Source organism: Mustela nivalis, assembly GCF_964662115.1.
Source record: "Mustela nivalis genome assembly, chromosome: 1".
Classification (NCBI taxonomy): Eukaryota; Metazoa; Chordata; class Mammalia; order Carnivora; family Mustelidae; genus Mustela; species Mustela nivalis.
Window position 1 is genome coordinate 153296109 of NC_139020.1, and position 17567 is coordinate 153313675.

Sequence of the window (17567 nt, forward strand, 5' to 3'; positions counted from 1 at the left end):
TGTGGACATACACTATCATTTCTCTTGTAAATGCTTAGGGGTGGAATGGCTGGATCATACACTCAGCATTCGGTTAACTTTTAAAGGAACTGCCAAATTGTTCTTCAGAGGGGGGAGATTATTGAACATCCCCACCGGCAATAATCAAGAGTTCCAATTGCTCCAGCTCCTCACCAACACTTGGTATGGTCAGTCCTTTCATTGTAGCCATTCTAATATGTGTCTGGTATCATTTCACCATGGTTTTATTTTGCATTTCCCTAGTGACTAATGACAAAACAACCTTTAGCAACTGGAAGAAGACTGAACCTATCTATACAAGAGACCCGAAGGAGAAGACAGAGATGCAGGAAGAAAGCCAGAAAAACATGGCATCACAGAGGCCAACAGGAGAAATGGCTCAGAGAGAGTGGTCAAGAGAATCAAATGATGCTAACATGGACTGAAAATTCTCATTTGGATTTAGTGCCTTTGGTGACATTCTAGTAGCAACTGGTTCCAGCTTCCAGCCTTTCTCCACATTTGCAGAATAGGAGTCCACTGGGCAAGCACCCTCTCCTCTGGTGTGTGGGCTCCAGCTCCCTTCTCAGAGCTCCTGAGGCAAAAACACCAGCTGTTGCCACTTTGCAGCAGTCCCACATTTCCAGAGGGGGTCACAGGATCTGTCTCCTGGGAGGCCCACTGTGACATGGAGATTAGCATGCAGAAGTTTTCTTAGGAAGTGGTCTCTGGCTGGTCATCTCTGACAACAGAAAGAAGCAAGACTGGGCGAGGCGGATACTGGGATGTTGAGGCTGGGTTGGATCTTCGGTGTTGTCCTCCACTGGGGGCAAGGAGGTCAAGCCTTCCTTCCCTGCACGGACCAGTCACTGGACACAGCCTGCCGCAGGAAGGGGGTATGACCCCAGGGGAGGCGACTCTTTCAGCTGAAATTGATGCTTGTCGATAGTTACTGCTGAGGGCTGCTACCCCGGGATCCTCTTCCTTTCATGTTCAAAAGCGATCAGGGTGGCACACTCGGCATCCACTACAATTGGTTTCTCCTCCAAGTTTCCAGGTTCTAATATCCCAGCCTCTTCCTTTGGCTCCCCAGCTCAGATTGGAAGCCATTTCCTGCCGTTAGAGTTGGCAGATCACTTCGGAGCCCCTGGTGCACTTTTGCAATGTTCCAATGCCCGCTTAAAGAATTCCTTACGCTAAACACTCTCCTCTCACTCTTCCCAGTTTCCTGATGCGCTCCTCTGCCCAGATGACTCCAAAACCATTAGGGAGGAGGTGGTGGAGTGAGAAGCCCACGCTGGTGGGCTGGTTCTGTGTCCCACTGGCTGGGTTACATATATAACCCAGAAAGGTCAATTTAGGAAATAGCAGGATTACGTTTTGCTTCCAGCTCATGCATACCCCCGAGTCATCTGAAAAGAGCAACATTTCCATACAGAAATCTGGAATGAATCAGAGAACATGCATCCTCCGTGTGTCTGCCCTGCAGGTAAGAATGTGCCTGAACTCTCTGAGCAACGTGGAGCCTAAGTATAATCCATTTACGGCACTGCTGACATATTAATGCGCTAAATGACTCCCTGGTGGTCGGAAAACGTTAACACAGCCACAGCCTGAGTGCCTAACTTCAGGTGGAAATGACTCGGGCTCGGGGATAATCGGCTGAAAAACAGTATAAAGGAATGTTGTAGGGCAAGAATAAATCAATGAATTCTCCTTTCCATTTTTCTGCGAGCACCAGAGGAGATTTTCAGTAAATGCTGGACAGCAAGATCAGCACATCCCAAATAAACAGGTCCTGCCTCTTAATCAAGTGTCCGTCACAACATTTAGATATAGTCGTATTGGTTTTAGGAAGCATGTCGAAACTCACCTTCCCTGGTTCCCCTCACCAGCAGTAAGAAGTCATCAGAATACAACCCGCTTCTGTCAGTTAGAACACATTTTATTAATACAAAGAGACCATAATTCACCTTGTTCATCCTCCCAGGGGGAGTTTAGATCCTGGTAAGCACCACTCATATTGTTGGCCATGAACTTGATTACAAGGAGAAAGCAAAACACAGCATCATTACCAAAAAGTCCTTGCTGACGTCTTATCGCCCCCCACCCCCGGAAAAATGTATTAAAGTCTTCAAATATACAAATCTAAAAATACAGTACAACATTTAACATAAAGACTCAAGTTTATTTTTTAAAATACGCTTTAAAATATACTAAGCATCTCTCCTTCCCCTGATTCTCCAACGACGGGCAGAAGCCCTCCTGGCGTCTGCGTCCTGGATTTCTGTCTCGGTCTCTGTCCCTGGAGGAGGGGGACTGCATAGCACCCAAGGCGGAGACTAGGAGGCTTGCTCAGCTGACCGCTTGTGCTGGCTCCGGACATGGCCCTCGCTGCTGGGGGGCACCTCCTTCTGGAGGCTCCCTGTGCTAGTCTTTCCCACCGTTTCAATCCAGGGGTGCTGAAGGACCTGGTGGGCGGTGTAGCGTTTTTTGGGGTCTACCACCAGCAACCGACTCACCAGATCTTTGGCAGCTGTGGGAGGAAAAGAAGGAGGGGAAAATGAAACAAATGCACGGGGCTCTGACTTTGCCTGTCCCCTCCGCAAACGGAATCACAAATACCCATATGGGCGCCCCGCCCTAGAGGGCGCTGTCCCGCAGAACTTTCTGTGATGCTGGGAACCTTCCATGTCTGCACGACCCACTGAGCATCTGAAATATGGCTGTCCAGGCTGAGGAACGGAATTTTTATTGTATTGACCTTATTTAAATCACAATAGCCGTAAGTAGCAGGGGAGGGGCGCTGGGTGTGCTACTGTGTTGGGACAGCACAGCTCTAGAGGGTGTCCATTCATTTCTAGAGTCAGGGGTCCAGGCCCACCACAGACATCCATGGCGCCCCTCACAAGAGAACAAATGGAGGCCACACACCATATGTCTACATATCTTACATTCTGAAATCAATCATCGGGCTGTTAAATAAAATCTGTTCAATCCCCTTCCTAAGTTGGTAAATATGCCTTCACACTAACAAAATTGAGAAACATGTGAAGGAAACCTAAGTAAAAAAATAGCACAAATTCAAAGTGGATTCCATTTTCTGCCCAAGATCATGACTGATTCTGGCAACTGCTGGGCCAGGTGGCAGGCAAGGGGGAGGAACGACGTCTCTGTGACTTGCTGACTTCCCCTGGCCAGCTCCCTGAGCCTCCTTTTTAATCAGGTGAAAACGAAAACATACACCTCTCTTGGGGGATGACTCCTGCTCAAGATCGGCAGCTTACCCAGCCATCAGCCCCTCCCTCTACACCACTGCCCAGCTGCCTCTTAAGCACGGAAGCCCCTGGATCTCTCCTACATCACCCACTTCCAGCTGGGTGAGTTGTGCAAACAAAGCACCCCAGCACCCACCCCGACCAGCACCACTCCGTCCAGATCCTCAAAAGACTCAGTGGGGAGCGGGTCAGGTTTAAACGGGGAATTCTCAGACTCACGTGTACTGGTGTGGACAACTGGACACCCCTCCAACAGGTCCAAGCTCTCTCTACCCCTCTGAACAGAGGCTCCTTGGCTCCCCGGAGGCACTACGGGAAGTGTCTGGGTAAAGAGGTCTCCTCAGTCTCAGAAGTGGGCCTGCACCATTCAAGCAGGGAATTCTGGGGTTCTGATGAAGTGACCTAGAAGGGAGGCCCTGGGTTCTTGGCTCCAGAGTCCCCTCCCTCTGTGGGGTGGGTGTGACAGAAGCAGGGCCCTCTACGCCATAGTGCACAGGGCCACCATAACTTTCTAGAATGATTTTTAGACCTTCAATTCCCAAGTCACCACTGGCTTGCTCAGCTCAAGACCCTCTCTCTCCCTGCAGCACACCAGCCCTCTCCCTACCTTATTTAAGGGGGGGGGGAGTTAAGCTTTTTCCTTGCCTCATTCCCCCAGCCCCAAATAAGGAGACTGAGGCTGGGAAGCGCAGTTCAATAACTAATCTTAGATTACATGGTTGGAGAAATTGAGGGAAAATAAAGTTATCACTCCTATTCACCTTTAAGCCCAAAACTCCAAGACTCAAAACCCCTGAATATTTAGTTCCTGATTTCACAAGGGTAGCAAAGTGGTACCAAAAAATCAGTAGCAAAAAAGGGGAAAGACTGCATCTGGAAGGGCCAAAAAGGAGGAAGATCCCGCAAGCCTCTGCTCCACTGAAGATAACCAAGACCTTTACTCCCCCTTTCCAGAGCCTCTGAGCTCCAACTATACCATGCCACAACCCCCAGCTGCTCACGGAGGAAGATATGCATTCCCAGTCTGCTCAATTCCCAGCACTTCTATATACAAGATGACTGCGATCTCTCCAAATGAGGGTTTCCATTTCTGATATTCTTCAGTTCTGAGTTCCCTTCATTGCCTTAAAGAAAAATATTCAGTGACTGCAACCAGGGGTCAGACTTCACTGAATCCAAAGCAAGTCCTGTTTCCCAGAGTGCTACACAAATAAATCTACACGAAGCTCACGGTTAACAAAGGATGAAGTACAGGTCGACAGCCCCCGCCATGCCCAGTTCAGAGATGGGCCCTCTGCAGCTGACCTAAAACCAGCTCTGCAGTCAGAACCCAGGACAGGCTCCAGCTCTAACGTCGCCTCGTCTCCTGCTTGGGGAAGCCAATCTCACCGTCAGAAATATTGTCCCAGTAAGGGGCCAGGAACTCAAAGTGGCCCAGCTGGATGATGTTAAAGAGCTCATCCTGGTCCCTCTCCGGGCTGCGGAACGGGGGGAAGCCACACAGTAGGATATACAGGATCACGCCGGCGGCCCACATATCCACTTCCAGTCCATAACCTGTGAGACAGGCAGAGACACAAGGGAAACTGAGACCAGGCTGGATCAGACAGGAGGAGAGAAACATGGGGAACTGTAGTTCTACATAACAGAGGACCACAGCTTTGAGTAAGCGCGAGCCACTTGTAAACACATTGGGGGGCATCTCGGCTCTTTCCACTGCTTGGCAATTGTGGACATTGCCACTATGAACATTGGGATACAGGTGACCCTTCTTTTCACTACATCCGTACCTTTGGGGTAAATACCCAATAGTGCAATTGCTGGGTCATTTGGTAGCTCTATTTTTCATTTCTTAAGGAATCACCACACTGTTTTCCAAAGTGGCTGCACCAGCTTGCCTTCCCACCAACAGTGTAAGAGGGTTCCCCTTTCTCCACATCCTCTCCAGCATTTGTTATTTCCTGCCTTGTCAATTTTGACCATTCTAACTGGTGTAAGGTGGTATCTCAATGTGGTTTTGATTTGAATTTCCCTGATGGTTAATGATGATGAACATTTTTTCATGTGTCTGATAGCCATTTGTATGTCTTCATTGGAGAAGTGTCTGTTCATGTCTTCTGCCAATTTTTTGACTTGATTATCTGGAGCCGAGATGCCCTTCAACAAATGAATGGATAAAGAAGATGTGGTCCATATGTACAAAGGAATATTACTCAGCCATCAGAAAGGATGATTACCCAACTTTTGCATCAACATGGATGGGACTGGAGGAGATTATGCTGAGTGAAGTAAGTCAAGCAGAGTCAATGATCATACAGTTTCACTTACTTGTGGAGCATAAGGAATAACACAGAGGACATTGAGAGAAGCAAAGGAAAAGTGAAGGGGGGAAATCAGAGGGGGAGACGAACCATGAGAGACTGTGGACTCTGGGAAATAAACTGAGGGGGGTGGGGGGATGGGTGGCCCATGATGGGTATTAAGTAGGGCTCATATTACAACGAGCACTGGATTTTATACACAAACAATGAATCATGGAACACTGCATCAAAAACTAATGATGTACTGTATGATGACTAACGTAACACAATAAAAAAAATAATAAACACATGGGGGCATTTGGCTGCCAACACCTACAAGTGGGGATCGACACCAGTGTTACCCAAAGCTTGGTCCTCAGACAACTGCCAGTTTGTAATCCTTTATTTCTGGTCTGGGATAGAAAAAGCATAAGTAAATATTTGGAAACTCATAGCAACTGGGCATGGCCATGACATCCAGCTGCATGGTCAAGGACAGGTCTCACTGAACAGAGTATGGGGCAGAGTTCAGGGGTTGTCAAACACACATGATGAGTCACACATGGCATGAGCGGTGACCTCGTCCCGTGTGGCAGAACTTCATGTGGGTCCACACTATATTAGAAATTTTAAAACCTTCACCAGAGATAGTTCGAGAAGCCCTGGTCTACCCCAGCAGCTTCTCTGTCCTAGTCATTTGTTGTCTTCTCGCACTGAAAAAATATTTTTACTGGCTCTCTCCTATGATTATAAAAAGCCTGACATTACTAGCTATATCCCCATGAGTGCACACACACACACGCACACACACTGATACTTCCTGTAACAAAATTAGGATCACAATGGACATATTTTATACTCTATTTCATCCACTTAATACGTCATGGCATTTCCTATACAGGAATTTCCTATAAAGAATATTTTAAAAATTCTTCAAAATTATGATTTCTAATAACTGTCAGTATCTCCTTTATATAATGAATCCTTTATGTTGTAGTCTAAGTGTTTACTAACTTTCTTACACCATAGTTCTGTGATGAACATCCTAATCTATTAAATATTTGAGCACATCTCTGACTGTATTCTTGAAAGAGCTTTCCAGAAATAGAATGCAGAACATAATATACTGTCAAGGTTTTTGATACTCCCCAATCATCCTCACAAAACCCAGCAACAGCCACATGGACATTTTCAAACACGCTTTAACTTTTTACCTCTGGGGAAGGAAGCCATTCAGCAGCTATAATTGAGAAGTTGGGTATTCATTATTAAGCCCAGAGCAATGGTGACAAGATAAATCGGCAAAAAAAAAAAAAATATATATATATATAGAAATAAATCACTGCTGACCTCTTTATGGCCAACTTCACTGGCCTTTCCTCAGCTCTGTCCTGCCTTTCACACTCAGGAGCATTCTCAGCTTGGCTCGCCCTCCCATCTTGAAATTCGCCCCTCGACCTCTGTGGCACCATACTTTCCTCGTCCTCTTCCTGCCTCTCTGCTGCCTTGTCCCCTGCTAAACTGTCCTTCCATCTCCATCCCCAGCTCTGGGCCTCCCTCCAGAGTCTGTCTCTGGCAGCCCTTCAAGTGGCGCTCCCTCTCTCGCCCACATGGGTTGCCATTTCCGAGTCGAGGAATCTCAAAAGCACCCGCTCAGCCCAGGGCCCGACCTCCCTGCCAAGTGGACAACTTCCTGTGTCCATCGTCACACCTCTACCAAATCAGTGTGTTTAACATTTCAACCCACCCACCCCATCCCCCAAAAGAGCTTTCCAGCAGCCTGTCTTAGTCAGTAGCAGCCCCAATGCTGTGGTTTCCCTCAGCATTCAGGGAGACTATTGCTTTCCTTATTCTCCTACCCAGGGCATCAATGCCCCCACTAAAATATCTATGATGGCTCAATATGCTCCTGTCTGCCATGGCCACTCTGCTGGCCACATTGAGTCCAAACTCTTCTGTTCAGCCTCCCCAGTTGCAGAGAATCCAGACCCGACCTAGTCAGCCAACTGAATTTCCCTCTACCACACTGAGATCAGTCTTCTCAACAGCTCTACCAGCCAACCTCCATGCATAGTCCAATCTCCCTGTCTTCCCTTCCCTGATGGTTCTGCTGCTGGGAAACTCTCTCCCTTCTCTCCACCAACACCACAACCCATCCAAGAGCTTTCCCATCTTACATATGGCACCTACACTGATTTCTCCCAAAGTGCCACGGTGGCTAAACAGTCATTCAGGCCCTAGGCTGAACAGTATTTGGAGCCATACAATAATAATAACAGTTTCCTTTTTATGTACTTTATAGACTATGTCACTAAAACTGTTCATTGGCTCTTCATATAATATACAAAATGGTAATAAATATTAATCATAGGGTTTGAAATAGGACACCCTGTTCCTTTAAATGCAAAGTTGGTGGAGGAGTTTTCAAGCCAATTACTATAAGAACTGCTACAAATTTTTCCCATTAGAGGTAGCCATGGGTCAGTGGCACAAATGGCCTTGCTTTCTTGAGTTCCCTGGGTAGTTCTCCACCATCTTTTATCTCAATCTTCTGCCAACACACACACACACACACACACACACACACTCCCTCCTCTGTAAGGGCAGCCCAGATGAGAAAAATGTCCACATGCTTTGGTCAAGATCTTCTTCAAATAGTACCATTAAAATTCAAGTGGAAGCCTGGTGCCAACTCTGAGATTTCTGACTGCTCCATATTGAGAAATACAAAATACCAAATTGTAAAAATAAGACATTTGCTAGTAAGTGAGCCAGATCCGATGAAGCAAGGTATAACGCCTACCTTTCTCAGAAAGAATTTCAGGAGCTACGTAAGTCGGAGTCCCACACACAGTAAATATAGGTCTCACCACATGCTTTGCGAGGCCAAAATCAGCCAGTTTCAAGGTGGTAGATTTGTCCTCGTTTCGCTGAACCTGTAAAAAAACAAAATCTCCAAATCACCAAAATTGTGATGAGAACAAAGAAGAAAAACTAATGAGACAACAAGCATGCAAGGTCAGGATAAGCAAAGAGATAAACCTCCTCGAGCTTGTAGTTGATAAACCCAACCTGATTTCAGTGATGGATTCTCACATTTTCAAGTAAAACACCAATGAGTTAGACTCGCTGTGTTGTCCACTGCAGAAGTGCCCTATGGCCACAGATGGGTATTAAAATTTGTATCAAATTAAACATTTACGTTCTCAGAGGCACTAGCCACATTTCAGGTGCTCAAGAGCCATTGATGGTTAATGGGTACCTTATTGAGCAGTGGAAATAAAGAACATTTCCACCATCACAGAAACTTCTATTGGGCACCACTGAATTAGAACAAGGATCGATGATATTTTGAGAACTGACTAACATTAGTGAGGTCTCAAGAATGCCTCTGGGGGATACGAAATTGGGCAGAAGAAAAAAAAGAAGGGGAAAGAACTAGGAATTAAAAGGACAAAGTAAACAATCAGTGGAGAAACACTAGGTATAGACCCTAATTTGGGGGCTGGGGGAGGCACTAAGGACCGAACAGACCAGGGGTCTTTATTTCCAAATCTAAGAGTTGCCTCTGGATGGTCTTGGACATATGTCTTTATTCATCTAAGCCTCCTTTTAAAAAGGAGGGAGGTGATAATATTCAGCAATAAGGCTTCTGTCAGGAGTTTCAATCAAGGTCCATAATCTACCCTGCAAAGTCCTTATCTAAGGTAACCAACAGTCCCAGGCCACCAGGGACTGGAGGGCTCCCAGGATGTGAGATTATCATTTTTAAAACTAGGACAATCTCTGGGGGCCTGGGTTGCTCAGTCCATTAAGCATCTCCCTCTTGATTTCAGCTCAGATCATGATCTCAGGGTCATGGGATCAGGTCCAGTGTCAGGCTCTGAGCTCATCGGGGAGTCTGCTTGACATTCTCTTCTCCCTCTGCCTCTCCCCCACTCTCAAATAAATAAAACCTTAAAAGAGGCAAAAAAAACCACACAAAAATAAAAACAAAAACAAACAACTAGGATAGCCTCAGGCAAGCCAGGATGAGGTAGTTGTCCTTGTTTGCACCTACAATGGAACCAGTGCTACCGAACCAAGATTGACTGCTGTACATGAGAACTGACAGACAGGGTTCTGCCGATGTTTTTGCATGAAGGTGAAAGACATTAGCTCTGATTCTTTAGACCCCACTTCCCCCAAGTTTTAGAGAAAGGGAAAATCAGCCATTTTTAGGGCACCAAAAAGACAGCTACTCTCACTCTGAAATGAAGACGGAAAACCCCTGTCCTCCTTGGTCATCGTCAAAATGGATCCCACCAGGGGCGCCTGGGTGGTTCAGTGGTTTAAAGCCTCTGCCTTCGGCTCAGGTCATGATCTCAGGGTCCTGGGATTGAGCCCCGCATTGGGCTCTCTGCTCAGCGGGGAGCCTGCTTCCTGCCCATCCCCCTCTGCCTACCTCTCTGCCCACTTGTGATCTCTGTCAAATAAATAAATAAATAATCTTAAAATTAAAAAAAAAAATAAAAAGAATGGATCCCACCCAAATCTCATTCTTTCAAACAAATCCCAGTGACTGGCTTTCTGCTTGTTGGTAAACCAGTTCCCACGGCCCAGTTAGTGTGCCCTGTCCCCATCACCCTCAAGGTATCTACCTGCTGGATGATGTGTTAGGATGTGGTGGGTCTTCCCTAAAGGAAACAAATCTCAAGAGGTGAGCCTAGCAGGTACTTACACCACCATGCAAGACATGATAAAAGTAAAGATACGTTATATTTCACATAAAAACGAACAGCAAGGGGGCAAACCTAGCATATTTTGCAGTTAGTGAAGGATACATTGGTTTCTTCCATGCTACGCAGGCAGTTTTCCACTCCAGGGAAAGGTTAAATCATCGGCCACAAAAAATTCCAACCTTCTTCAGCGCTAGTTGGTACCCAAACAAGTAAGGTAGAAGGGTGACCCATGGGCGGTCTGACCTCCCAACCTCAGAGAGAGTTAAGAATCAGAGCAGCAGCCATCCCCCTAGGAGTCTCACCTTGGCCAAGTCTCAGGACAGCAAGAAATAAAGGCACAAGCCAAAGGGTTCCAATGCCCCTCATTCCTGGGAGGCAGGAAGCAAAGCACAGCCCAGCGATACCTGCCTGCTTCCAGCTCTCTGGCTGAAGCAGTTCTGGGCCCCAGCGGCGGACCCTTGCTCTCCACCAGTGCCAGACAGCCACTCCTGGTACCTGGTCTGTGCAAGCCAGGAAGATGCTGGTTCCCTACGGGGAAGGCGTTGCAAGCCCCTTTAGCAGTCTTGCCACCCATCATTCTGATCTCATGTTCACAGAAAGCAGCCCACGAGATCTCTAGCAGGGAGCTTTGAATGGTGGATTCTGCAAGTGTGGCATCTTTTCCTCCCCCCTGTCATCTGCCTCTTGGGAAAGGTGCAGCCCACACGAAACCTGTTGTCACATCCTGCCTGGCACCTTTCCTCCCAACAGAAAGGACAAAGCTGGGGGCTGTCAAGGTCTCAGGCCCAGAGCGGAATTTATCCATAGAGGGCAGAGAGAAGAGTGGAATCTTAAAAAAAACAAACAGAGAAAAGTCCAAATCCAAGAAACAGAGAGTAGAACGGTGGTCGCCAGGGACTGGGGAAAGCTGGTGATCCAAAGGGATCAACATTTAGTTCTAAGACGAATACGTTCTGGGAATCCAAGGTACAACATGGTGACTGTAGTTAATCATTCTGCATTGTGTACTTGAAATCTGCCAAGAGAGATCTTAAACATCCTTATGAGAAAAAAGTCACAAAAAACAAGGCAGCTCTATGAGGTGAAGGACGTGGAAGTTGACCAGAGTGTGGAAATCCTTCCACAATGGACACACGTATTGGATCATCTTGGTGTACATTTGAAATATATCACAACTTTATTTGTCAATCACACCCCAGTAAATCTGGGAGGGGGGAGAAACTAATGCAAGGTTTTAATTAAAACATGAATTTTGTTAAATATGAGATTAAGTAAATTTACACTTGGGGTTTTTTCCCAAGGCATGTTCTCAACAAAACTTTTATTTTCCGCTTACAAAAAAGTAATTACAGCTCCTATGACTGTCTTGAAACCCAGACAGCCAGCCAGTGCCCTGGGCAACCTGGCCATGCAGCAGAATTGCTCCCAGGAACAGAGAGCCAAGCTCCCCCCTGGAGGGACCCCTCCCGAACCCAGCACCACCTGCGGGATTGATGGCAAAAGCCCTTTGGGTAACAAATCCGTAAAATCAAGGTTGAGGTGACTGGCTCTGCCCCTTCCCAGCACAGGTCTGCCCCAGACCCACCTGCCACTGGCTCTGCTGGAGGGGGACTCTGGGCGGCTTCCTCATGTCCCGCACTGAAATAATCTTTTGCGGGAAGATTCGGTAACACGTACCAGTTACAAGCACAGACTTTAAAGACCCACCACCAGCAGACTCCAGCTCACCATTTACTGGTGTAACTGGCTGAGTAGTTACATTTGCTGGTGTAACTGGCTAAGAAGTCCTCTCTATGCCTCTACTTCCTCATCTGTAAAGTGAGATGCAGATGAGATGTGTGGTAAGAATTTAATGAATTAACATTTGTAAGGTGAGATAAACAGCACCCAGCACCTATGAAGCAAGACAGAAATGTTAAGTAAACCCTATTATTATTTTTTTTAAAGATTTTACTTATTCATTTGACAGAGGGAGATCACAAGTAAGCAGAGAGAGAGAGAGAGAGAGAGAGGAGGGACGGGCTCCCTGCTGAGCAGAGAGCCCAATGCGGGACTCGATCCCAGGACCCCGAGATCATGACCTGAGCCAAAGGCAGCGGCTTAACCCACTGAGCCACCCAGGTGCCCAACCCTATTATTTTAGCCTCCGTAAAGGAGGATCGGAAAGATCAGAATGGACTTTAGACAAAATGAGAAGTATGGCAGGTTGCTCTTGATAATCTTCCTTACCCAAACTGAAGGCCCCCATATGGGCAGGGCACTGGTCCATCCTCTGCTGTGAAAGTCCCACTCCCCTCCCAACTCTTGCCTGCCCTGCATCTCATCACAGAAGCTGAATGCTCCCGGCAAAAGTGAGCAGAGCCATTAATTACTGAGCTACAATTAAACAGGGACAACGCTAGCTGACAGCACCCAGGAGAGAGGCTCCTTGGGACCACCTATAGGAGAAATTATCAACTTGTCTGCAGGTAGATGCTCTCACATCTCTAGTGGAACAGGAAAAGGTTCCCAATGTTCCTAGCAGTGCCTTTAAGGGGGCCGAGGGCAATAGGAAGACCCCAATAGAGCCATGGGTACAGCGACACCCAAAATTGCAGTGCACGTACTCCCCGGTCTCTCCATACAAGAGAAAGTTTTCTGCACTTGCTTTGGATCCTGCCAGTCAGCTTACATCTCTGGAAGCAGAATGTGTCTTAATTACAGAGTCTTGAGTTACAGGGCAACCCAATTGATGTCTCCCTAATTAACCTAACTGGAGGGAAAGTCACAGATGCAGACAAAAGTGCGATCCGGCTGTGGTCTGCACAGCAAGACAGACAGAGCCCAGAACGAGACCGAGAGGTAATGATGAGAATAACTTAGACTAGAAAATTGGGTTTGGAAGGGAAGTACAGAAAATAGTGGTGTGGTGCCTCGAGTTTCCAGCTGGACCATCTATGTTAACCACATTTGCTAGGTAATTGCTGAAAAAATGTGTCCCCCACCAATATTTGCATTCTCCCAACCAAATGATCAGCGGGAAAAGCATCTGGCAGCCTTGCACCAAAATAAAATATGCTCCCATGAGAAGGAACAAGCTAGCCCTTTCCTCAGAGAAACCCCCTAACTCCAAACCCTGGCTCCACTGAAAGACCAGCAGATTCAACCTGGGGGGTACTCAGTCTCTTGTTTTGCACTTTTTTTTAGGTTTACTGTCCAGATGCTAATGCATGCATTTCCAAACACCAAAGCCGTGTTTACATTATTCCCTATTATCCTGCCTTTTGTTCTCTTTAGGGTTTCATCTTGCTCCTGTGTCTCATGATCATCCCCACATCACCCCACACAGCAGACACTCAGCCCCGGGGCTGGCTGAGCTCTGGGGAGTTGCTTTTCCCTTCCAGAAAGTGGCTGGAGACCACCGGTGTTTTCATTTCTGCTGTCTCCAGCTTCTGCTCACAGTAGGGACGTCACATCCTTCGGGGCCATCAGCACGACTCAAGGTCTCTCATCTACTTCATCTACATGAGCAGCTTAGTTGCATTTAAGGTCCTGCACTGACTGTGTCAGTTTTGTTTCATTTTGTTTCAACAGACATTTTCCATTCATGGCAACAGAGTAATTTCTCTCTTAATCGTGAAATCAAATCAGTGACATCCTCCCAGGATAACTCTTCCTCCTAGCATCTATGGGACTTCTGAAACCATCAGCTTTTCCTCCCAGACAGGAATTTGTGTAAAACACCCTCCCACCAAAGACTGTTCACCTCTGATTGAAATCCCAACATGGGAGAGATCCCACAACTTCATCCAGCAGCTCATCCCATTTGTGGCCAGTTTAACGTGTGAGGAGTTTCACCCCTATGTTGATTTCAAATCCCACCCCCTACACGGTTGTCCAAGTCCGCCCTCTGGGAGGGTACTGAAGAAAGACACACTCATGATCCCCAGGTCATCTCTGGTGTCTCTAACTTCACATCCGAGGATCCACCAATTGATCCTGATAAGACCTAATCTTCTGATCACCGCTCCTTTCTCGCTCCTTCCTACACTAAGTTCGCTGCCTGATCCAAAAGCACCAACATTGCCTGGGAGCCGGTTAGAGATCTAGGCTGCCCAGACCCACTGAACCAGAACCTACATGTCGACAAGACCCCAGGTTGATGCATGGCCAGGTTCTGGATGATCTCCGTTTCATCGATGCCTCTTTTAACCAAGAGTGCCCAGAAATGAACACTACATGCCACGTGTGATTTGATCAGGACAGTGGACCTCAGGCCGTTCAGTGCATGGAACACTGGGTTGCCATAAAGACAGCCAGTGGGACTACACCCAGGGTACGTTCTGGTGCCCCTTCCTCAAAAAGTCTTTGTAGGGGATCAGAACATGCCACCCCAGATTAGGCCACTTTGAAATACTGATTATTAAACAACTCCAACTTTCCATTCGTTTTCCCATTATTTTACTTGCCACAATTTGCTGCCCCTAAAAGTCTAGAAACCCTTTTCCCTTTATCTTGTCACTTCTCTAAAAATTTATTGTTTTTTTAAGAAACTCTATAAAGCCCCAAATTCAAACGACTGCTTGAGTTTCCATCCCAGAGTTCCTCCCATGTGTGTGTGCTGTGTTCATGCCCTCCGTCTGTGTTTCTCTTATTAGTCTGTCTTTTGTCGACTTAATTTCCAGGGTCCTGCCCAAGAATCCAGGATGGTGGAGACAAAAGGATTGTTTTCCTCCCCTACACCTTCATGGGCCAGGTTTGGCTAGGGCCCGCCCACAGCCCCCGTGCGCACATCTGAACTTTCTCACCCACATGTCTATTTCTCTATTTTCTGGCCCATTGTTACTCACTGCTCTGGGTCATGTTCCTTCTGGGGCTCTGTTTTCAGCTGCCTGCCAACTGCAAGGGTGTTAGAGATGCATTCACACGGCACTGTTAAGACTGCTGAGCCGTCTGCATCCATCATCCCCTTTTCCAGGCACACCAGTTCCCGATTTGAATCCGGTGGTCTCTGTTATTCACATAAGCACCCATACAACACCTGGAGGGCCCCAAAACTTCAAGAGGAGTCTTTATTTTTCTGAACAATTAACAACCTCCTGTCCTTCAATGGTACCTCAATTTAAATCTGATCTTGCAATGTTCATCTCTGAACAGAAGATGGCAGCAGAGTATACACCAAACAGTAGGCAACCCCCCCCTTCCCGCCCCCCCCCCCCAAATTCAGATGTGGTTAAGCCTACACCTTACTTGATCCATCATGGTCCTTCTGGCCTTTACCCTCCACGGTTCCATTTGCAACTGGCTATGAGGGCTTTATGATCTTAGAAACCAACTCACACTGAAATACCAATGCCTAGAATCAACTTACGTTTCGACAGCAAAAGACACCCTAAGACAAAACAATGATTGAAAGCACCAGCTGAAACAAAGTCTTCCCTGGGACCTGTCATGACAGGCCAATGACAAGCCTTCACCCCAGTACTTTTCTAGCTAATTAACATCTGATATTTACCCAACAAATATTTAGATGCCTATGGTTTGGCAGGTATCATTCTAAGTACTAGGAATAGTGAATAAAACAGGCAGGTAAAGTCCTTGCTCTTATAAAACCTTCTTTCTCTTAATAAATAATATTCAAACGAATATGTAAAGTCCTGCAGTGATAAGTGTGGTAAGAAAAGAAAAAGTGAAATAAAGGCTGTGTTGTCTGGTATAGTTTCCCATAACCACATGTGGTTATTTTAAACAAAATTTAAAGTTCAGTTCCTCAGACACCCAAGGTACATTTTAGGTGTCCGCATAGTAGTGGCCATTGTACTGGGCAGTGCAGAGACAGGATATTTCCATGATCACAGAAAGTTCGACTGGACAGTGCTAAAACTGACAGCAGCAGGAGTTGCTATTTTAAATGGAGTGGTTAAGGCAGGACTCGCTGAGAAAGTAATATCTGAAAAAAATCAAGGGTGAGGGTGGGGTTATGGACATTGGGGAGGGTATGTGCTATGGCTGTGAAGTGTATAAACCTGGTGATTCACAGACCTGTACCCCTGGGGTTAATAATACATTATAAATGTATTTAAAAAATAAAATTTAAAAAAATCAAGGGTGAGCCATATTCAAATCCTAGGGAAAAGCTTTTCAGGTAGAGGAAATCGCAAGTGCAAAGGTCCAGGGGCATGCAAGTAGGGGCAGGAATGGAGTGGATAAAGGGGTAAGCAGACAAAGTAGAGCTCTGAGAAGAAGCCAGAGGCCACATCATGCAGGACCTTGGAGAAATGAACCTGGCTTTTATCCTGAGTGTGACAGAAAGCCAGTGATGACTCTGAACACAGGAGTTATAGGGTCTGATTTATATTCAGAGATCACTCGGGCTCCTGGGAGGAAGATGGCCTTTAGAGGAAGAGGGAGGACCAGTGAGGAGGCCACTGCCATAGTCCCAGCAGGAGATGGTTGTGGCTTGGTCTCGAGTGGAGGAATGGAGGTGAGAAGTGTCATCCTAAGGCAAAGAGAAGTTGTGAATGGAGAAAGTAAAGAAAGGGGCTCCGGAGCAACTGAGATTCCTGTCACCAGCAGCTGGGCCAGCGGCGGCCCCATCTTTGACAGAGAAGGGGTGTGGGGGTGGCACTGTATGGGGATGAGAACTCACCTGGAGTTCAGGATGGAATCGAACGTGGAAAACTACAAACAGGGCGAACAGACACCTTGGGGAGGGTGTGTGTGTAGTTCATAAAAGTAGGGTGGTAGCTGAAGGGGGACGTGGAGAAAACAAGGTTTATTTTCTTTTTTTAAAGATTTTATTTATTTACTTGACAGAGAGATAGATAGATAAGACAGCACAGGAAGAGTAGTAGGACAGTAGGGGAGCGGCAGGCACTTCTTATCTATGGATTCCTGAAAGCTGTAGTCTCCCGTATTTGTCCTACATCCAGCAGTCCCCCCAGATCTCTTGAAAGAGGACTCGTAAGCAACCCTGTGACCCCACAGTGGACACGGGGAGAAGAGTGAGGAGGACGTGGCAGCAATGACCTACCCTTGAAATGACTCTGAGCCAGCCCCACGCTGAGGGACTCATCCTGACCAATGAGATAGAAGAAGGTGTGTGTGAGGAGCCCCAGAGCCAGCGGTCCTGCCACGATAGGAAGGGAGAACACCCACAGCAGTCCACCCCCCCCTTTCCCTGCCATTTATGCGAGTGCGACAATGTGATCCTTGGAGTGGGCATCTGGTGTAGACATTTGGGGTCCCTGAGGGAGACGGCAGCAACTGCCTTGAGATCTGTAACCACC

The 17567-nt window shown here is 46.9% G+C and overlaps 1 protein-coding gene across 2 annotated transcripts in view; it reads right to left on the reverse strand.

The window, feature by feature from the left end:
- Window positions 1–2167: 2167 nt before the first annotated feature.
- Window positions 2168–17567, reverse strand: part of DCLK3 (doublecortin like kinase 3) — a 44300-nt gene continuing 28900 nt past the window's right edge. Inside the window, exons 3-5 of one of the 2 annotated variants that reach the window (XM_082690315.1) lie at window positions 8382–8514; window positions 4668–4835; window positions 2168–2536 (exon numbers count right to left, since the gene is read on the reverse strand). In XM_082690315.1, coding sequence (XP_082546441.1) covers window positions 2343–2536; window positions 4668–4835; window positions 8382–8514 — 495 coding nt within the window. In that variant the 3' untranslated portion in view covers window positions 2168–2342. Of the gene's footprint in view, window positions 2537–4667; window positions 4836–8381; window positions 8515–17567 lie in introns of those variants that run through there. The other variant, XR_014300503.1, reaches the window with a different exon arrangement.